At 32.2% G+C, this 23,341-nt stretch overlaps 5 protein-coding genes across 5 annotated transcripts in view; 2 read left to right on the top strand and 3 right to left on the bottom strand.

Annotated features, from left to right (window-relative positions):
* Positions 1–8,085: 8,085 nt before the first annotated feature.
* On the top strand, positions 8,086–11,549 carry LOTGIDRAFT_111616 (hypothetical protein; the record flags this gene model as incomplete). The annotated part of the gene is made up of 6 exons (XM_009049806.1): positions 8,086–8,248; positions 8,705–8,974; positions 9,260–9,463; positions 9,674–9,813; positions 9,960–10,157; positions 11,250–11,549. 6 exons carry the CDS (start codon positions 8,086–8,088, stop codon positions 11,547–11,549), a joined length of 1,275 nt encoding a protein of 424 aa, XP_009048054.1.
* A 349-nt stretch (positions 11,550–11,898) lies between these two features.
* LOTGIDRAFT_111940 (hypothetical protein) lies at positions 11,899–16,214 on the bottom strand (the record flags this gene model as incomplete). Its single annotated transcript, XM_009049805.1, has 9 exons — positions 11,899–12,298; positions 12,494–12,631; positions 12,965–13,037; positions 13,411–13,659; positions 13,768–13,902; positions 14,260–14,371; positions 15,352–15,507; positions 15,710–15,802; positions 16,149–16,214. 9 exons carry the CDS (start codon positions 16,212–16,214, stop codon positions 11,899–11,901), a joined length of 1,422 nt encoding a protein of 473 aa, XP_009048053.1.
* Positions 16,215–16,261: 47 nt separating this feature from the next.
* Positions 16,262–19,083, top strand: LOTGIDRAFT_230693 (hypothetical protein). Its single transcript, XM_009049804.1, has 6 exons — positions 16,262–16,424; positions 17,068–17,190; positions 17,359–17,428; positions 17,687–17,819; positions 18,225–18,339; positions 18,689–19,083. Exons 1-6 carry the CDS (start codon positions 16,308–16,310, stop codon positions 18,821–18,823), a joined length of 693 nt encoding a protein of 230 aa, XP_009048052.1. The 5' UTR covers positions 16,262–16,307; the 3' UTR covers positions 18,824–19,083.
* A 108-nt stretch (positions 19,084–19,191) lies between these two features.
* On the bottom strand, positions 19,192–20,476 carry LOTGIDRAFT_157598 (hypothetical protein; the record flags this gene model as incomplete). Its single annotated transcript, XM_009049803.1, has 3 exons — positions 19,192–19,260; positions 19,664–19,798; positions 20,224–20,476. Coding segments are annotated over 3 exons (457 nt in total), but the record flags the coding sequence as incomplete, so codon positions are not given.
* A 1,504-nt stretch (positions 20,477–21,980) lies between these two features.
* LOTGIDRAFT_230692 (hypothetical protein) overlaps positions 21,981–23,341 on the bottom strand; it is a 1,696-nt gene continuing 335 nt past the window's right edge. The window contains exons 2-4 of the mRNA XM_009049802.1: positions 23,085–23,200; positions 22,773–22,901; positions 21,981–22,126 (exon numbers count right to left, since the gene is read on the bottom strand). Of these exons, the coding sequence (XP_009048050.1) occupies positions 22,002–22,126; positions 22,773–22,901; positions 23,085–23,200 (370 nt within the window). The 3' untranslated portion in view covers positions 21,981–22,001. The remainder of the gene's footprint in view (positions 22,127–22,772; positions 22,902–23,084; positions 23,201–23,341) is intronic.

Below are 23,341 nucleotides of genomic sequence, written 5' to 3'. Positions count from 1 at the left end.
TCTCTCACTTCAAAACCATTTTTTCTCTCTCTGAAGAGCATGATCATTAAATGAGGGCTATTATTATTTTAGAGACAATGGAGAATAAATTTTATGATCTTTCTATTGGCAATCATGTATCAACACATTTTGTTTTAGATATGTAACAGTTGCTTATATAGGTTATGTCAGTTATAAACATCACCTCCAAACATCTTCATCTGAAGTTTCAAACTTTTTTGTATCTTTTTAACTTAGTCTTGAGACAAAAACAGAAATCAAGTTCGCTTTACAATGTCCTAGGTTAGAAAAATAACCACCATACATTTCACCCATTCTTGCCTTATGTACCTTATTTGATTGCAAATATGGTGAAAATAAAGACAAACTTGTTCTGTTTCCTGATGCCCTGGATAAATATTTTGGGTAACATGTTAGTAGATGTTTTTAATTTAAATGCTTGAGGAAAGTGAAATTTTAAACTATTTCTACAGCTACCATTCCTCAACTTCCATAGCTGACCTTTCTCTTGCTTTATCACTCCCCAAATCTCCATTGTTATTAGTTCTAAATGACAAACTTTGATAAGTTAACAGTAACACTATCAGAATCAGATTTTGGCAGAAAGCTTGTTAGATTACAATGGAGACAAAAAAATATCAGAAAACAAAAAAGAAAAGATAAAACTGTGACTTGCTGAATGTTTATGGGCAATAAATGGAATAAGATGTATAGAATGTAACCAGGTACATGCTAACGTTCAATACTTTCAAGTAAATAAATAAATAAAATAGTTTAAAATTGCTGTGGAGTTTATTACAATTTCATCACCAATTTTAGGAAAGTCTGTAATGAAATTTTCAAAATATAAATAAGCAAAAAAGAATATACAAGCATAATTTACCTTCTACCATTTGTAGGAAAATCCACAGCAAAAGGTGGATCTAAAGAACTGCTATTAATTCTTGACATTTTGTTTTCCTCTATAACTTTCCATTTCATAATTGAAAATTTGAAATAACAATGAATTACGCATCACACATTTTATTCACACTGTCCCACAGTTTTATTTGTGACTTTCTTAGTTTACAATACAATAATACTATTACTATACTATAATACTATTCCATATTTTTTTATAGTTTTCTATTTTTGTTTAGTATTAAAGTGTCATTCTATAGAAACTACAAATCAAATATTTTTAATGTAGTGATAGAAAGCAAATTAGCTTTTTAAATTTTTTTGGCTAAAAACAGTCTTAAAACACTGAAATACGTTTCATCTTCTGAGAAAGGTATGATATTTGATTAAACATAACAACACAAATGAATTACCATCTTTCAGGCACAAAACACTAATTATCACAAGTCAGACTGAAGTTATCAACAGCATTTAGTTTAAAACTATTCCTACATAATTCATGCATGCCTGTTATACCTAAATACTTCTTCACATAGAATTAGTAGACCAATAAAAGCAATATTCATGGCGTTTGAAAGAATCTTAAAACATTCTGATCGTTATTTTTAGAAATCAATAAATTTCCATTGTTTGTCACACGCATGAAATTCTTATTGATTTACTATTGAAGCATATTTTGACGATCTTATGTCTATAATCTTATCCAATCATAACATAACATCAATTGTTTTGAACCAATCAGCCGAGATAGATAATAATAAACGGAAGTGTTAAAACGTCCTCAAATATTGAATTGATATGTGTCTCTTCATAATGAATTTGTATTTTTGCTCGATACACATTCCATATAGAAAGCAAAACTTTAAAGTTGGATTGTATAATATCTATAAATTTAATCTAAACATATCAAATCATTTCCACAAGAATAATGTCAAGGAAATATATTATTTCTGAATTTCGCTGCTTTAAATTACAATGAAATAAGTTTGACAGCTCATCTACAAATTTTATGACATACAGTATTTAAAATTTTTTAGAATTATTGGCTGGCATTTTTTTTTAATTAAATAATTAATTTTATTGGAAATTTTTAACAGGGAACTATGAGTTCACCAAAGTTACTCACATTGATTAACTCACATAATAATGTTCAATGTTCTTATGTCACAAGTTTATCTAGTCTTGCCAAGTGCAATTAGAAAAATTTCAATAAAGTTTGACAAAACAAGATATAAAATAAGTTGGAATACAATAACACAGGAGACTACTTAAAGAAAGAGAGAATTAAAGTCTGACATAGAGAATTGTCTTGAGAAAACTGATACTAATTTTAATAATAGACTTCAAACATAAAACAGAATATAAAATTACTTCTTTCTTTTCTTCTCTCTTCTCTTCATTCAAGATGGGTAACCTTAATTTCATTTATTCACATATTCGATATTGAAGAAATTATTTATGCTGAATAATTCCACAAAATTTTTTAAAATCAATATAAATAACCCAAATACAACAAACAATTAAATCACACGGCTCTAATCAAGGGCAAAAAAACAACTTTTGACGCGTGTTTACAAAGTCAAGGGCAATATTTCAAAAAATGTTAATCAAAAATATCTCTTGTTAGAACTTGTCCGAGATCTTATCAATTCCAATGATCACACTAAGTTTCATCAAAATCGGTTGAAAACTGTAGCTTCTATTGTGTTCACAAACAAATTTTGACGCGTTTTTCGTAAGTTAATGGCAATAACTCAAAAACATTTCATTGAAAATGCGTCAAGTTAGAACTTGTCCAAGATCTTATCAATTTCAATGATCACAACAAGTTTCATCAGAATCGGTTGAAAACTGTAGCTTCTATTGTGCTCACGAACAAATTTTGACGCGTTTTTACAAAGTCAGGGCAATAACTCAAAAACCGTTCATCAAAAATGCATCAAGATAGAACTTGTCTGAGATCTTATCAATTCCAATGATCACAACAAGTTTCATCAGAATCTGTTGAAAACTGTAGCTTCAATCCTGCTCACGAACTATTTTTAACAAATTTTGACACATTTTAACAAAGTCAAGGGCAATAACTCAAAAACCGTTCATTGAAAATGCATCAAATTAGAACTTGTCCGAGATCTTGTCAATTCCAATGATCACACCAAGTTTCATCAGAATCGGTTGAAAACTGTAGTGTCAATCATGCTCACAAACTATTTTTAACAAATTTTAACATGTTTTAACAAAGTCAAGGGCAATAACTCAAAAACTGTTCATCGAAAATGCGTCAAGTTAGAACTTGTCCGAGATCTGATCAATTTCAATGATCACACCAAGTTTCATCAGAATCGGTTGAAAACTGTAGCTTCAATCCTGCTCACGAACTATTTTTAACAAATTTCGACGCGTTTTAACAAAGTCAAGGGCAATAACTCAAAAACCGTTCATCGAAAATGTGTCAAGTGAGAACTTGTCCGAGATCTTATCAATTCCAATGATCACACCAAGTTTCATCAGAATTGGTTGAAAACTGTAGCTTCAATCCTGCTCACGAACTATTTTTAACAAATTTCGATGCGTTTTAACAAAGTCAAGGGCAATAACTCAAAAACCGTTCATCGAAAATGCATCAAGTTACAACTTGTCTGAGATCTAATGAATTCCAATGATCACACCAAGTTTCATCAGAATCGGATGAAAACTGTAGCTTCAATCCTGCTCATGAACAATTTTTAACAAATTTCAAGGCGTTCTAAGTCAAGGGCAATATCTCAAAAACTGTTCATCGAAAATATGTCAATTACGAACTTGACCGAGATCTTATCAATCTAAAGCATCACACCAAGTTTTATCAAAATCAGATGAAAACTGTAGTCTCTATAGTGCTCACAAGAAATGTTGACGGACGGACGGATCGACGGACCGACGGGCAGGGGCGACGAAATATACGACCACATATTCATGTGGATGTATAATAAAAAGTAGAGGTACTGTTATGATAAGTAAAAGTATGAGTTGTTTCAGGAGTCTCTAATTAACCTGTAATTAGCTAGTTAAGAAGAGAATTCCCGACTGAATTCATGAGAGTGATCAATCAAGAATAATCAAAAAGTCTTGATTATCCAGTCTTGCACATATATGGATATCTGGTTAAAACTCATAATTTTGATATTCTGTTTATCATCTATGAAAAAGGAAAAGATATATTCAAATTTTATTTTGAAAAAACATTATGAATGACTTAAATCATTTGTGACTTACCATATGTCTTTCCAAATAGGTTTAATAGTACATAATATTAAAATACAAAGATAGCTTGACAGGCAATTGTAGACGGACTGACAGACATGGGTGAGGCCAATATACGCTCAGAGTTTCATGTGGGCATATATAAATATACAAGCTTTTCTACTTCCACATGTTTTTTCAAAAATACATGGATAATTCATAAGAAACACCAGTGACTTGAGTTCATTGAATAATGTTCTTCTAATGATACTTAAAATATGTGGTTACTCATCTTTAAAAAACACAAACAACTTGCCAACCATGATGCTTAAGACAATGTACAGTCTTAAGAAAAGAATGCAGTTTGCTTTTCATTGAGATAAGTTGGCCAACTTAAAGCAAAATCAGAACTATATGTAGCTTACTAACAATCAGCAAGAAGAGCTGGAGATATCGTTTGTAACCAAGTAAATGAGATAAAATATGTGACTTATATAATGCTATAATATTTTCGAACCTGGGAACACAGACTAAGTAAACTGAAGAAAGCTTTTGTATCCACTTTTTTATGAAGCTTAAAACCTATTTCAAAAGATATTAATCAAGCTTCAGTCTTTGCCATCTACAATATTATATATTGATTAACTCTAGACTTATGCACCTCATTGACCCATTGAATTTAGCACTTACAATATAACTGTGTAGGTAGGCTTTGTAGCTGCAGTGTATGTCAAAGACTTAGCCATCCAATTGGCAAATTGTACCTTAGTCTCAAAATTTGTAATTGTTTAGTTAAGCTCATCAGATAAAGCGTTCACATATCAGTTGGAATTTGAGCCATATGTGTCCACAGTTATAAGTGTTTGAAAGTTAAAATGTCGACTCATCATCTTTTCTTGAAAGTGAAATTCCTAGTTTGAGGTATTTTTGAAGGAATTGTCCTTTAAAAAGACCCTTAACACTTGTATTTGCAACATTATTTAAGCTAAATAATGCCAGGGCCATATGCTAGTGCTGTTCCCTCATTGTGATAAAATATTCATGTAAACTTGCAATCTTCAATGGATAGCATAATTTCTCACATTGAATCTGATACATATCTTGGCTTACTTATCAAAAGGATTAAGATCTGCAGTCATCCCATTGTTACAATGTAAAGATCTACCAATAGTCTATAACATGAATTCAATAAGATCATGTACCGGTACTTATAATAAGCTGTTATATCAATTTCATTTATTGATAATTATAGATATGGGAAAATAACAATTAGCTAGAGTTCTATGAGTGTAAACACTATAAATCATAATACAAGATTAAAGAAAGAATGAACGGTGAGAAGTTGTCAATTGGGACTAAAAAATCAATTTAATACCATAGCTTTTTATAGTCTTAATGTCAATATGATAATCTACCTACAGAAAACAATCATAATGACAGAAAAATCAATTTTTATAATTTATTACAGATAACATAGAAATGGCACGCCTTCACAACATAACAACACACAATATTATCATCAACAACATATTTCATGGCCTTAATATTTCATTACAATACAACAATACACTGAAATCCCATGAATATTTCTTATAATACGCTTGACCAACTTCAACTTCATAGATTAAAGAGCAAGAAAGATCAAAAGATTATATACTGAACAGAAACATAACAATCAAGGCAGCAATTTGTTGATAATGAACTTCTATCATCAAGTTCTAACTCTTACTTCTTTGGGTCATCCAAAAAAAAGAAACACTGCAAGTTTGGCCTTTTACCAAGATATGATCGAAAAATAGTTATCTTGTATATTTTGCTAGACTGAGTACAGTAAAGTTTTTAACTTATTAGTCATATTATCTATATGAAATTTGCTATAGATGGCAATTGTTTTCATCAGTTTTTCGTAAATAAAGGCAGAAATCACATGTGCTTTCAATATTCTACTATAAGCTAACTGCAGTTACTATGCAGGAGACAAATGACAATTCATATTTAGAATAAGAATTGCCTTCAATTACATACCAATCTTTTATCATGTAAATTGATCAGACCTTTACAATTAGGTTCATGAGTCCAACCTGGTCCAGTACATATTGTACATTTATTATATGAAATTTCTATTGTCTAATAAGTCTATATTTCTTAATTTGCTTCTGTAATCAGTTCTGCCAATTTAAAGTTTATGATTTTCCTTTAGGACTACAAGAAGTGAAAACTTGTTTATTCCTTTGAAAATATTAAGCTTATGCAGTTTTCCTAGTTTCTTTTTATTTTAAATCAATGACAGATCATGGTAAATTGCTAATCCTACATTGTTCATTTACTTTATTATAATAATATACATGTACCACAATCTATCTGTAGTCTACAAACCTTGAGAAATAACTATTTCTATTATTCGTATGAAGTATTGGGGAAAGAGTATTATCTAGAGGTGTATGTCTGCTATTGAATTTGCTAACTGTTACCTTTATCACAAAAGTATCATCATGTTTAATTAATGTTGCAATGGGCTTAAACCTAAATTAAGCTTACACTTTACTGCTTCTGTCTTCAAGTTTAAGATTAATTCAAGGAACTGAAATATTATATCAAGTAAGCTTACACTTACAGATAAGAACTACAGTTACATTACCAGAGTGTCTGCCTCAAAATAGATTTCTGGATCTTTAATTGTTTTATTTTATTACTAGTTAGAATAGAATTAGAGATACAGTAGCCTACTCAGTCTCAGAATTCAAATCTAAGGTCAGTTTTGATCATCAATTAATAGACAATCAAGTAACCTTTGTAAAATTTCACTGCAAAATAGCAGTTATGGTCTTGGAATGTATTGTAGGTATAAACAATTATCAGGGTATTTTGTGATTGGTCAGTTTGTAACTACGTGCAAAACATCATCGGTTAAATAGAAAATGGCTACAATCAACAACATGACTTATGATTAAAAACAATTGATGATTAAAATATATTTATTGCATGAATATAATGACTTAGCATTGGACTTACCCTGTAAAAAAAAATCATCGATTCAATTTGACAGGAAAGTGCCATTTTTGTTTAATTCCGGTTAACTACACCAATAATATATTACATAATCATACTAGGCTAATGATTAAATTAGTTCTTAAATCTGATAAACAAATGTGATGAGCAACAAAAATGATTGTGATAATTTTCAGGCCTTTTTCAATACAAAATAATGTTATTAAGGGGTCTTCAATCATGTAGTTAGTGTTTATTGTAAGAGTAATCTTTTTGGTATATATCGAATTTTTCCCATTTGTATCAAAGTGAATTTGATTACAGGCTTTGAACTGTAGGTCCGGCTGCTAAAATCTTAAAACGATTTTGTCGTTTGGGATGATAAGCTTATAAAAATGAGCACACAGTATCACTTTGGAAATTGTTTATAATACAGATGATAATTTTCAGTAAAAACTTCTGAGACAAAAGTGTATTTCTTTTCAATGTAAACTTGCAAACATTTATATCAACAAAAGATTATTGTAAGTAAGCTAACCCTTTTGATGTTTAAAGATCTATTCAATTCAAATTCACTTAAATAAAATAGAATGGAAATAGAAGTCATTAACAGTATTGACTCAATTGCTTTGGCTTTGCAGTTAAACATTTTCATTTTTTTCTTGTCTGTTTTCTGACCAACATCACTGACACTGGTTATCATTATCATCTTTCGGAGTCTGGGTTGAAATATGATGTGATGATCATGATGCAAAACTCATCAAAACAAAGTCAAGTCATAAACATAAATTCAAGCATTTCTTTTGTTTTTTTTAAATTTTTACCTTTCTTTCCACAGCGGCTCCGCCATATTTGTTTACAGTGTATCGAAGAAGTTCAGACATGGTTGATTTCGAGACGTTTCATTGGCTGAATAAAGAGGTTAACTGAGGTCAAATCAGGTCACGACTCCGGAAGCACGTGTTATTTAGCAAAATGGCCTCCGAAAATGACAACGATGTTGAAATGAACGAAGAAGAAAATGGATCAACTAGCAAACCTAAACGTCAAGTTTATTTGCCAGGAGATGAAATGGAAGATGGAGAACAGTTAGTTTGTGATGAATCAGCTTATCACTTGTACCATCAGGCCCAGACAGGTAATTAAACGAGTAATATTAAATTAACAACAGGCGTTTCGATCGTCATCATTTACAATTACATTGCCATTGACGCTATTCATCAATGATTTCACCGCCTTGTTACCACTTTACCTGCATATTTTCTATGACACAATAGATATTCAAAATAAAATGCCATTTTTCACAGTATGTCTTTAGAAACTAGATCAAGGTTTGAAAACACCCTAGTCCTAGATAAAAAAAAAACAAAAAAACAACATTGTCACTATAGGATAGGTTATAAATGATTGGATTAAAATGTTTTAAGCAGATTGATCAACAAAACCATTTACAGATCAATTTTCTTAAAGGAATTAAAATGTTTCATCTTTCCAAATATGTAATGCAAGCAATACTGTTTATAAATGAAATATGTACGATGGACAAATTTCAACTATCTTTTTATGTTATGAAATAAAACCTCTTTCCTTCCAGATTCACCCTGTTTAAGTTTTGATATATTGAGTGATCATCTGGGAGAGAATCGTGAAGAATACCCCCATACCTGTTATATGGCTGCTGGTAGTCAGACTGATGGTATTAAAACTAATAAAATAATTGTGATGAAGATGAGTAATTTAAATGAAACTAAGAAGAAAGATGATGACGATGACAGTGATGATGATGATGATGAAGATGATGATCCAGAATTAGAAACTGCTACAGTCAAACATGATGGTTGTGTCAATAGAATAAGGGTAAGTAGTGATAGATCGTGACGTGTCCACTTAATTTTGAGTGACACCAAAGCTGCACATCTTCATATACACCCCTATACATGTACAGTTCATTACCCATGTTAGCCAGTATCATTCACAAAGAGATAATTTTTATTCCAGGGGTATTGGTTTAATTTCTATCTGTACTCATCTAAGTAGCTGTTTACATTTAAAAGGAAATTTGACTATAACAGATGTGTTCTTTTTAATTTATCATCTTTGGTAGCTAATATACATGTAAAAAATAACTGTATTTTGTTGTAGACAACAGTACTAGGTGAGAAGAATGTTGCAGCTACCTGGTCAGAGAAGGGTAAAGTTTATATCTGGGATTTAACCAGACCAATTAATGCTTTAAACAGTTCAGATGTGATGGGTGAATACACTAGAACACAAGAATCTCCACAACCTATACATGTATTTAAAGGTCATAAAACTGAAGGTTATGCTTTAGATTGGTCCAAACTATCACCAGGTAAGACTATTATTTTTGCTAGGGTGGTAGAAAGAAGGGCACAATTAATAACTTTGAAAAGAAGTGTTTTAGAAATGATATGACAGGTATCAGAAATGTTGTTTTTTTTTCTGTAAGAATCTATACCGAGGAAGTATGCTTTATAGTTTAAAACAATGGTCATTTGTTCTACAGTGTTCAATGTTAACCATAGTCCTTTAATTATTCTAGGTAAACTATTATCTGGTGACTGTAAGAAAGATATACATCTATGGACACCAACAGCTTCAGGGTGGGATGTTAGTAAACAACCTTTTTCTGGTCATACTGATTCTGTAGAAGATATTCAATGGTCTCCTACAGAAGATAATGTAAGTTATAATTTTTTTGTAGAGATAAATTAGCTTGTTGACTAGAGTTCAACTCATTCTACCAAAAATTAATGTGTGAATTTATTTATGATGAAGAACTATGTTTTGATTTGGCTTTATGTTAATACTATTGATATGTTTTCTAGGTCTTTGCATCTTGCTCTGTTGATAAATCAATAAGAGTATGGGATTCGAGATCAGCACCAAAAACTGCCTGTATGTTAACTACAAGGAAAGCTCATGATAGTGATATCAATGTGATACATTGGAATAAAAATGATCCATTTATTGTGAGTGGTGGAGATGAAGGAACTATTAAAGTTTGGGACCTCAGACAATTTCAGGTTTGTATTGAGTTTTGAAGTTTATTTAAGATGCTGTACTTGTAAACTATGTAAAAAGTTTCGAACAATCTAATAATTATCAAACTATAATTCATAAGCAGGCGGTAGCAAGTTTGATTTTTGTCTGCTAGGTGATTAGGTGCTGTGGGTTCGAATGTAAGAAAAATTCTCATGCCTGTGCCAGTGCTTTCGAAAGTCAGTCCAGTGTCAGCTTTCACCCCTTCTACCTGATAAGGTGCAGTGGGCAAGAACTCTTATTTTTATACGCCCTCATGAAATGGGGGGGCGTATATTGCCGTCACCCATGTCCATGAGGCGGTCCGACCACAATTGCTCGTAAACACTATACAAAACAAAATTCTTGACGGATTTGGACAAAACTTGGTGTGCGTGTTCATAATCACCCAAAGATGAACCCTATTGAAAATCAGAAGAATCAAAAAATATTTAGTTTGTTCTTTGAAACGCTTTCAATTTTTAGCTCGTAAACACTTTAGAAGGCACTATTCTTGACAGATTTCGACGAAACTTGGTGTGAGTGTTCATTATCACCCAAGTGTGAACCCTATCGAAAATCAGAAAAATCAAAAAGCATTTAGTAGGAGTTACTGCCACTGTTCTTGAGAAGGCGTTCAATCTTTAGCCTGTGAACACTCTAGAAGGCTCAATTCTTGACAGATTTTTGACGAAATTGTTTTATATCGCCTATGGATGTACCCTTAGAAAAGGCGTGTTTCTGCCGGATTTCGACAAAACTTGGGTTTTATTATGCTGAAAGTTGAATATTTGCCCTCATGAGTGTTTACGAGCTAAAAATTGAACACGATTTCAAGAACAAGATATCATACTCATACAAATCATACTCAATATTATTCAGTATCGCCCTAAAGAGTTCAAGAGAAGTGTATGACTGAAGGTTGATTGTTTCATACTGGTAATTGTTACTGTACTGCTAAATATTTTTATTCAAAATCAAAGCTGCCATTGGCGTATATTACCTTGTCTGGCAAGCTATTTTTCTCACTTGTGTTACCATGGCCCCGAGGAAGTATGTGGACACGCTGATCTTATCTATCTTTTGTTTGTTTTCAGCATGGTAAACCAGCAGCATTATTCAAACACCATAAATCAGCCATAACATCAGTTGAATGGCATCCTACTGATTGTTCTGTATTTGCTGCATCAGGAGAAGATAATCAGATAACATTATGGGATCTAGCTGTAGAGAGAGATGGAGACAATAGTCAGGAACCAGATATCCCCCCTCAGTTACTATTTATACATCAAGGACAAACTGAGATTAAAGAACTGCACTGGCATTCTCAAATACCAGGTGTGATTATTAGTACTGCTATTAGTGGTTTTAATGTGTTTAGAACAATCAGTGTGTAAACTATCTGGAATGGGGACAGCAAGATTTTCTCTAAACTGAGTAACTTTAAACTGGTATTTTACAAACTTTATTTTACTATAAACTTATCAAGTTAATTTTTGTATACTTTGATCAGTTAAAGTTGTTTTAATGTTATGTTAATGGTAAACTGTACAAAGTGTCTATAATATAAAATAAATATGATAAATTGAAAGTTTTTCTGTATTTGAATCTCTGTTAGGGAGTAGAATGACATCTATTCAAACTTCATTATTTTCTTAAAAGAGGATTCTTTAAATAATACAATTTAATTGGAAGAGCATCATTTAATTCATGTTTTTTTATTTGTGTAAAATGTTACTTATAAAATCACCACTTGATATTCAACGCATTGGTCATTTTCTCTACTTCATGATACTGAGTATGTAATAAACTGTTAGCTTTCTCACTTTCTTGTCCATTTAACCATTCTTCATATAGTTTCTTTACGTTAGAATTATCAAATGGATCTAATGTTTGTTCAGTTTGATATAACTCATTGACTCGTATTAGACGTTCATTCACTGTCTCATCTGACTCCGGTCGAAGTTGTCCTCCACCATTATTACAACCAGACGGACATGCCATTATTTCAACAAAATGATACTGACATTTCTTTCTCTTTATCTTTTGAACAATATTTTGAATATTTCTAAAACCATATGCAATAGCCATCTTGAGTAAAACTTGGTCATCTTTTTCAATAACAACTTCTTGAAAATCTTTATTTCTGAAAAATATGCATAATGTTAAACAAAATTGCAAAATACAATCACAACATTGAGTTACTTCAAAACTAACTTTATGGAGAATTTCAGACAAACCCTTGAATATCTGAAATCTCATATAAAATACAACAAAATATTCATGCAGCAATCAGCACAAAAAATTTAATATTATGGGTTATAGGAAGTAAAATCTGTACCTGAGAACATTATATTGTATATTTTGTATATCTAGTTCAAACAGTTGTTTAGCAGCATATTTAATAATGTGATGAAGATAACCACCAGAACCACCTCCTTCATGACTTACTAAATCTTCATTAATAACATTACTAAATCTATAACATACAGATAATGAATTGAAATAAATGTTTTCTCTTCTTTGAATGTGTACAGCTTCCATATGCATCATACCATTTTTCTATCTACCTTTCTTTGTTGACATTTTATGATCAGGACACTGTAGACTATATAGAATTAGTGCAATACAATGACTTTTTCGGTGATACAAGAAGGAAGAGCATACTCATCCACCTTGGAACATTGATACCACTCTGTACAAAGTTTGACAGTATGGGCTTACTTAATGAAACTATAAATTTAGTATATCAATTGCACTAACAATGTAAATGTAAGATCTCTGATCTGGACAGATGGAAGTTAGAACTTACAAAGTATCTAATGGTGAATCTGTTATTTCAGCTAAATTCAACTTTTCTTTCTCCAACATTTTATCTACTTCTCCTTACAGAATTAAAATCAATCATCAAACTTAAAGGGACAAGTAGGCCATTTTTTTGACCAATCATACTTTAGTCTCAGAAATTGGACGTTTTTGTCGAGTTAATCAGTAAAAGAGTTCATAGCCCACCGTCAAAATTTGAGCCTTCAAATCCATATGTGTCCAGAATTATCTGCGTTTGAATGTTAAAATGACGACTCGCCATACATTTCTAGTACTTCTGAAGACTATTTCCATATTTTCAAGACTAAAATCAACTGTCCCTTAAATCAATTATTTGAGTGGGCAGGCATTTGCTGTCAAAGGTCAATCTATGGGGAAGCGAAGTTATTTGGTTTCATATTCGATCATAAATCAAGGAATAAACATACATACCTGAAGTTATAACACAGTCTACATCTCTAGTTGAATATATATCATTATAAAAATCTGGTCTGGAAGCTTCTAATTTCTTATCAAAACAAGGCATTACTGTTACATGGTATATCTGGTCTGGTGTACAGCCTTGTTGTTTACAGTAATAGTCTTTTATTAATGAACCCATTATTTGTTGTGGAGACTTGGTAGTACTGATATATGGTAAAATATATGAACCATGGGTCTTCTCGGCATAACATATCCATCCTAAAAGACATTTTTGACATAATAGATAAAATTGTCCCAAAAGGACAATCTATAAACACAACAATGGACCATTAATTGGACCATCAGTATTAAGAACTAAAATTTTACCTGGACAGGCAGAAGCTAACATAGGTAAAGCTGTTTTATCATTTTCTCTTTCTTTATATCTTCTTACAAATTCATGACAACATTCTATCAAACTAAAATTTCTAGAATAATTTGTATCAAAAACATAATCTACCCCTGAAAATGAAAAATATAATATCAATAATGAAAAGGTATAACATTTTAAAAAGTGGACATCCTCAAAAAATAAATATTCCAAGAATATTGAGAAAAATACAGTTAGACTACTTTAAACCAAACTAACATAATATATAATAATATGAAAACTACAAATCAGAATAGTAGTGGAAGAAAAGACATGGATAATGGAATATTTTAAGTTTGTTTAATCTGAAGGAAATTGCCGAAAATATTAAGAATATAAATGACCTTTTTATACCATAAAGTTAAATATTCGAACATCAGATAAGATGGGATGGCCATACTTCATGGATATACCATTTTTAAAAGTAAATAATTTAACATTCATCTTACCTAAATTTTTAAAGAATGTTGTTAATTTATATGATGTTTGACTTAAACTAAGATTATATTTCACTGCTAACGAGGATCTAGATTGAGGTGCTAATGAAACCACAACTAGCTTCTTTAATTCAGATTGACCATTCTGTAATTAAAAAAAAACACATAAAAAGGACCTGTAGCTCTTAATGTATCTCCTAGGATCAGCCAGAAATGGGCTGACATGCTACGGAACCTCAACACCGATAGATGTCAGATTGATCAGAAGATACCAAACCAAACCAATCCATCCATCTGTATCCATCTGCAAAGTGGTAACCAGACTCCAGACCACCAATGTACTGTGACCACGTTGCCACAGGGTCGAATGTCCTCATTCAATGCACTGCACTGAAACCTGCTCGTAAGCCACTGACAGATTACCTGGAAACCAACCATACCACTCACCATACAGAATGTTTTGGCTCCACCCACAGACCACTGGTATACTCGTCTTCCAATTTATAACCAAATCTGTCTTGAACAGATAGGCTAAGTTTTTATTCTCAAAGTTTCTTAACACTTGTTAATCATATCCCATCAATTTAACAAGTTCCACTGCAGAAACATCAGAGAACATCTTTTCCCGCTTTTCTTGAAAGCTTTTCCCCCTTTTATTTATTCTTCTCTCTTTCACCTCTTTTCTCGCATTCTTTCTTTTTTTTTTCTTTTTTTTAGGTCTTCTAGTTTTCCAACATTTATTAGATAATCTAACCAAACCAAACCAACGACTACCAATCAACAAGAATAACCATGATTAGAACGAGTTTGGAAGAATGAAGGAGATCGTGTAACTCAAGCCACACCATCCAGGGCCGAGTTTCATCATTGGACCCGTCCAGATCTAACGAATTATCAACAACCAAACCAACAACAAAGAATCATCCAATTTTGACCAATCCAACTACCAACTACTAAGACAAGACTACCAACAATTACCTAGTTTGCGATATCAGCATCTGCTGGAAGCGAACATTAAGTTGTCATCTACCAAACGACCAACCAACATAATGCTGATTTGTCCCACTGCAAATCAAATATTTTGTTTTCAACATTAAAGCCTACCTGAACAACAGTGGAGTTATGTTGTAAAACTCTATAAAGTTCATCTTGACTTTGTTGAGTAATTAGAACTGTTTCAGCTGAGGTGATACATCCACTACAAGCTAGACAATCATTCAGAGTAATCTTAGCTTTCTCTAACTTAGTTTCTTCTCCCTCCTAAAATACAAAAATATCAAGAAACATCAGAAAAATCACGGTTTTTATCACTTACTAACTGCTATACCTTAGAATAGAATGATTAAAATTAATATAAAATGCAATGAAGGAGGACCTCAAATAATAAGTAGGATTGGTTATTTCTAGTACGTACAACTGATATAGCGAACAAACTGTTGATGAGATATTATTGTTTACAAACCTCTGATACTTCTAAATAATTACCATCATCTTCTATTCTTATCTTCCCAACTTTACCTGGTCTTCTTTCTATTTTAACTGGTTTTACACACTCCTAAACAGTGGCATTGAAAATTGAAACAGGGTTTATAAGTTCAAAACTACTCAGTGTGATGTTAATATCTAATGAACTAAAGCAAAGAGTTGTTGTACATGTTTACTATACCATGCTTATACTTATAAAGTATCTATCCATAACCATATTGCATACACTATACATGCTCATTTATAAATATTTGGAGTCGAAAGACCGATGTGGTCTGAAGTAGTGATGTTATTTTTTGTTACGGTACTTCCCTTTATAATATGGAACTAACAAATATTAAATAATATCAGTGTTTCCAATTAAATTATTCATTCATAGTTATGAAATATAATCTGAGTCGGATAACGAAGTTTACCTGGGATGGAGTAATGTAATCATCTAAATCTGTTAGTTGTAGGGCGCCACTAAATTGAGATGCCATTTTACAATAAAACGTTTACCATTGGAACTCTTTCAAATAAAGGTAGGAAAGTGACGGCGGAAAGATACAAAAACACAAACTCTGTCCTGTAAAATGACATCATTTAGTATTCCTGAGCCACACAATAACCCGTGGATAAGTGAAGATAAATCTTTAACATCCATTAAAAATGCTCTAATTCTTGGAGAGAGAACAGGGCACATTAAAAAGGTTGCAAGTGTTTTTGTGCACATTTTTTTGGTAGCCCGGTAGGCCTACACAGTCCGAAAGGCGAAACATCTGCCTCTGATCATAGAACAGTATTCAGCTAATGGCCCTGTCTATGTCCTCACCTCCGAAGATATGTTTTTTTCTAACATAACATTAATTTATCCTTACAATGAAAATGGCTAGAATAGAGACCGATGTTTCAGTCAATCTGGTTGGTAGGCCTATTACTTTCTATTAGTAGGCCCTATTAACCACTGTAGCATTCCAAGAACTAGAAAAACATCAAATAAGATTGGATGTCAGAAAAAACTGCTTTTGTCACAAAATAGTAAACTCTTGGAATTCCTTACCAAACTCTGTCGTGGAATCTGCAACCCTGAACCAGTTCAAATCCAACCTTAACACTGCATGGAAAGATGACCAGTTGAAATTCTGTCCAAGCTTCATGCTATAACAACAAGGACTTTAGTACCGTATTAATAAAGCAGCCAATAACAACTCTACAATTTTTAGTCATAATTAGTGTGCACCCCAGTTAAGCAAACAACAAGTCAACTTTAAGGTGTTCTAGAAGCAGTTAATGCTTACTTAATAGACAGAATAGAGTATGAACAGTATGAAAAATTCAACCTTTATTTTGTAGAGATATCCAGATGAGTCCAGCTTTGAAGATTCTAACAATTACACTGATCAAGAAATACTTCCATCATTAAAACTTATAACTGTACAAAGAGATATATCTAGAAAACGTCGAGAATTGAATGAAGTAGGTGTTTATTAACATAAAAAAAAAAACAGTAAGATGAGCATTTTCAGTAGCCTAGGCTAGTTTGCAGAATGATTTATGCAATTTTGCATTTTACATAATTCACATTAATTTAAAAACCAGTACCAGTAACCATATGAAAACTATGTTTGATTTGTTGTTTTGTAGGTTAACCTTGAGATTCAAAAGAGAAAACAAGACAGAGAAACACAAGATATAACACATCTTGATAGAATAGGTAAAATAGTTGGGCTCCCAATCTTCTTATTAGAATTTATTGTAATGCTGTATCACTGTATGTTGTATAATAATAGAAGTAAGAGGAGATTTCGTTAAAATAGAAAATCATGAAATATGATTAAATAGGTAGTGCTAGTAGGCCTACATCTTTCAAGTGGTGATTTTTATTAAAGGGGTCTACTGAGATATCACCCTTATTGCTGCAGAATATATTTCCATTAAAATGATATTGATACACATGTATTGACTGTTTCAGAGAATAAGATAGAAAAAATAAAAAGTTTAAATAATCATCTACAGAGTATATTACGTTGTAAAGATGATATAGTGAATAGATTACAACAACCATTAGTTGGTGATTATATCAAAATAGATGCTGCTTATCATAGGTATTATTTTCACCATTTACTATTGCTAAAGATGTTAGATGTATAAATATAAGGAAAAAAAAAATTTCTGGTGTTATAAACATTGGTTTTAAAAGTCAACCTCTTTAACCCAATTTATAGTTGGTATTAATTCTACCAGTACCTGTCTCCTCTTCCACTAAATATATAAAGTACACATACACTACACAGAGTCATTGATAAAATTCAAGGAAATCAAATCAGGCATGAAACTGTAAAGGATAAATTTGACAGAATATTGAAACCCTGATAGAATTAAAACCGTTTCAACAGTAATATTCTGGTATTTATTTGAAGTAAAATTATTGGGAATACATAATATTGATATTGATATTTTAATGTACATGTGTAAATAATGATCTTACTTTAATGAATTGTCCACTTCAGATATGCCAGTGAAGTCTTCCCATTACTAACACCTATATTAGGTGAACTAAATAATAATTTAGATAACATAGAATGGTATAAAACAACACAGTTTTCTCAGGACAGACACAAACTTGTAAGTTACTATGTATTTTGTTTATGTTAATAGTTTAAGTTCTCAAATATTTGACATCACAAAGATCTAAATCTCTGGCAGTACAGTGTCTGAAGCAAGATTATATATCCAGTGTAAAATAAAACAAGCTAACACATCAGATGAGTTCTGGCTACAATGCTGACAGAATTCACTTCTCTTATTTTCTACTGTATTGATAATCCTGTACTGTACACCACACTGGATACTGTACTCTGTGTATTTGTGTATTGATCAGAATTTCTAGTAATCAGATAAATCTACTGCACAAGTACAAATACTTTAACCATAATAACCACCACTAATTCCTTTGTATTTGTGCCAATTTCAGGAAAGTTTATTAAATGTATTGTCATCATCATTTGCTGCTATGCAGTCTCAGTATCAAGCATTGTGTCAGATGAGAAGATCTATGAATGAGATGTATGGATCATCATCAACAGTTGGTGCTGTGGCTGATTCATAGATCTCATGAGCGTAACTTGCTCATTAAAATGCATCTCACAAAAAGACGTACCAAATAACAGAACAGATTTTGACAACTAGAAACTTGGGTCAGTTGAAACCGAATTTGAGTTCGTTGAACTTTTAAAGCAAGATCCCATTATTTACAGTAAGAAATTATTGAGAGATATAAGCCCCAGCTCAAGGATACCCTCATTTACAATTCATATTTTGTTTGTATGATATTTATTATATTATATTAAACCCAGAATATCATTGTGGGTGGTTAGTCTTTTTTCTTCTCGGCAGCCTTCTTTGCAGCCTCATTTTTCTCTGCTTGTTCAGCCTCTGTAGGGCAGACTATACTATAAGCTATATCATCTGCTTTACATTTACATTGTTTACCATTGTAAGTGACTGTATCTCCATCGGGGTAACATTTATCTCCTATTGGACATTCTATAACACACAATTATTTCAAAATTAGGATCAATTAGCCCCCATACACAGGTCATATCAGGTGATTATTGGAATATTGAAGAATAGTTTTTGGGATTAACAAACAATATGCCTTATTTCATCCTGAATACCAATTTTGAACATTTGTTTCTTACGAGGGAACATTGTATAAGCATGAGAATACTTATGAGGGTATATGGATGAGAATGGAAGACTTATTAGGTCGTATATGACATTAAATATAACCAGGATTGAATCTACATAAGTACAGTCAAGTTAGCAGCCCCTGAGTATATGATGTCCTACACAATTCTTATCAATACATTGGTCTATACGATATGAAGGCATCTTGTCCAACAAAACTGAAAACATCTCTGTTTTTTCAATGTACATCTCTACTTACGGACTTCTTTGTGTTTGAAATGAATAACAGCCCCAAATTTGGTGTCTCTCTCTACACACTCAACAACCACACAGCCTTTCCTCTTGACTAGAGTACCCGGATCAACACATTTATTACTGTCTACATCAAAACATTCTGAAGTATGCAAGCAAATTACACTTAATGTAAGTCTATCAAATACAGCTTCCTTTGATTTGCGTTCCCATTGTGTATTATCTAAATTCACATTCAATCATTATTGATAGCACCACGATATGTATTCAGAACAATTCTGTACAAAAGCAATAACTTAACGTACAATCTGATTACTTAAATAAAAATTAACCATGAATTATTATTATTTTTGTGCGTTTCATCGTCGGATCAGAATAAACTTGCTATTTAAACACCAAATATACACTTTAAAGAGGGTTGTGGGTTTACCAGTCATAGTGAATGACATCAGATGTTCCCGAAGGATGGATCCTTGCCAAAATACTTATCTTGATTTCTTAGCCAACCAATACTTAACCCAAAAGCGCTCATAGGAATTGAATTTAATTTAAAAAGAATAAACTCACTTGCTTTCTTGACTTTGTACATGGTACCCTCACAGATATAACTAACACAGTGTTGTCTATCAAATGAAAAGGTTTCTCCACTTTCAAATACTTTACCATTACCAACATCACAATCTGAAACAAATACTTCAATCTGACACGAGAGCCACACTATAATCCTTTTCCAATTGTAATAGAAATCTCCCAGCCTGTCAAAAACTTTGTAGCCAGAATTTAGTTTAGAATATGAGACCGGACTTCGCATCTCTGACATAGTTACCACGAGGAATTTAAAATAAAAGTGCATACACCACATCTATTTACTGACAAGGGTGTACATGTAATTGAAAGATTGTTTCAGTTATCTACTCAATTATTGGGATACAATATTGTACTGGTATGCGTAATATAGAAATACAATACCTGCATTTACAGCGGCGATTGTAACAAAGACAGCGACCAATATGGATTGAAAAGAAGGCATCTCGACTGAACTGGAACAGAACAACACATATATTATTAACTTCATTCAAGATTATATTTTTGAAGTAAACGAAATAAATGGATAAAATCTGTGTTTTTCATTGTACAATAAAATGATTTGATGGTGGAGTTTATTATCTTAATGCCCTAGATACACCAACTTATGTTCATTAAGCACTCTTCAGAATGGCCACGGATAGAATATTATACAGAACAAAGCTTCGTGCAAACATCAAGAAGTCATATAAATCAATCCTAGAGAATTACAATTGACATCTTACAATTTTCAACCAAAATGACAAAAGACATGGGCGTTAATTTAGTCTTGTTTTTAATCAACAAGATAATGAAAATGCAATTGACAAATTATTTAACAAATCGAGTCTAAGTGTTCTTTCAGACTTTCTGGAATTAAAATGTGAATTGATAATCTTACCTAGTAAATAAGACGACAGGAAACAAGGAACTGGTAGGGTATACCGTCCAGTATAATATGTAGATATGCTAATTAGTCAAATTTCGATAAAAGTTATTATTCTAACATATGGTGCAGCTAGCTTGTTATTTAGTCAAGGTAAGAGACATTGATTAAAACTTTTGTTAACTCAGTAGTTGCTACATTAAGTATATTGGACCTTATTGATTTAATAATTATTTACTTGGTTAGTACTGCCCACGACAGTACTTTTTTTAAGACACAATCTGATTGGTTTGGTCCAACAACATTCTTAAAATATTGGTTATTTTGTGATATACAACATCCTATAATCCAAACTTATCCTAGAAATATCTGATACCAATGTGTGGTGTAGGGTTCAATTCGGTCGACAAAGTCGAACTTTTCAACCCGGTACCCCTTTCAGTGATGTAGGTTTGAGCAGCTGACATGAACAAAGCATCTATGTGTATCATTCCCACATGGCACGTTATCAGCTCAAACTAATGCAAGTAAGACATTAAACTCCATTTGATTTCATTATCCTGAATCATTCATCTTCCTGTATTGTAGGGATAACTTTGAAAACTTTTATCTCCCTTTTACATCTTCAAAAAAATTTCAAATATGCAAAGATTACCTTCGTTTGCCTTTCTTGTAAGTTTTTAAGATTTATAAAAGGATGATTTTGCGTAGTATCGGGGAGGTATAAAAACACATTGTTGACCTTCCACAAAATACAATGTAAGAATCAAATCATGAGAAAACATTGTTTCAGAAAGTTTTATTTATTTCAACCTCGTTATAATAAGAATTTCCTTGAAGACAACACTTGTAATTGAGATCACACTCACAAATTAGTTTCAGCTTTTCAAACCCATTAACACTGATAGCCCACTGTCAAACCATTAACAATACATGTACAGTTGATATTTTGTCCATATTTAGATCTCAGTGTCATCTTCATACCAGCACCGTGACATTCACCATGCACATCTTCACACACTAGAATAATTAATTTTATCTTTGTCAAATCTAATCCTTCAGTATACACTTTTTAATTCCCTTAGTAATAGAGGCTCCAGTATTCAACATCAGGATGGGCGATAATATATATATGCATGAAATGGTTGGGGGGGGGGGGGGGGGGGGCGTATATTGCCATCACCCATGTCCCTGCGGCGGTTCACAATTGCTCGTACACACTCTAGGAGACACTCTACTGCTTAATATTTTGGTTCAAAATCAAAACTGCCAATGGGCGTATATTACCTTGTCGGGCAAGCTATACCTTTAGAATATGATTTCCAGAACTGTTTAACTATTATTGTGCCGGCTTTCGTAGTTTTCGCTAACTATCTCATCCTTTGATTTTATTTCCTACTTCTTAACCTAGGCCAGTTCTTTTTGAGAATACTATTCTCATCTCATTCTTCAGTGTTTTTAGTTCGTAATTATATATACCAGGGTTTGATAAGGACATTTTCTCTGTTCCTGATAATAAGTATTGGTGGTTATCATCATTATCCTCTTATATTTACATATTTTCTCTCTTTGCTTGATACTCAGAATGGAATATTATGATAATAACCGAGGATTCATGGCTGTAAGAGGAGCAGTCAAATTGTATTATTCGTAATTTAATACTCACTGACAGCTTTCTCTTTGGCAGTGAACCAAACTTCACCATTAACCAATTCGGCTTGACAATGATATAATCTACATTTATCTACAGCAAACTCTCCAGTGTTCAGACATCTTCCATTGAAAAATGGACAGCCTGAAATGAGTGGTAAAACTTTGCTCTGGATTGAAACACAAAGCCTTAAGGTTGAAACCTTTACACCGGAACATTTTTGACGATACTACAATGGCGGTGTGGGCCTATTATCATTTTTCACTAACAGATTAATTTCAAAGTGTGGTGTCTTATCACCAAGTCTTGATAGTAGAAGAAACTTACCAGTTTCAACTGTGTAAATACCAACCAGATTATTTCGTTCATCACATCTCTGTATCTTACACTGTTCACTTACAGTTTCATTTCTTTTTAAACACTGACCATTATATTCACACCCTGTAGGTAAAAAAAAAAGGAATGAGTCGTGAATAGAACTGAAGTTAACATTTCGGTTTCTTTACGAAAAGCAAAAAAGAGGATATCTCCCTTTCCCCAAGATAGGCTATAATGAAAGTACCACTTGTTATGGATGTTGCTAG

Source organism: Lottia gigantea (genome assembly GCF_000327385.1).
Source record: "Lottia gigantea unplaced genomic scaffold LOTGIsca_14, whole genome shotgun sequence".
NCBI classification, from domain to species: Eukaryota; Metazoa; Mollusca; class Gastropoda; family Lottiidae; genus Lottia; species Lottia gigantea.
This window is presented reverse-complemented; position numbering and strand designations above follow the sequence as displayed.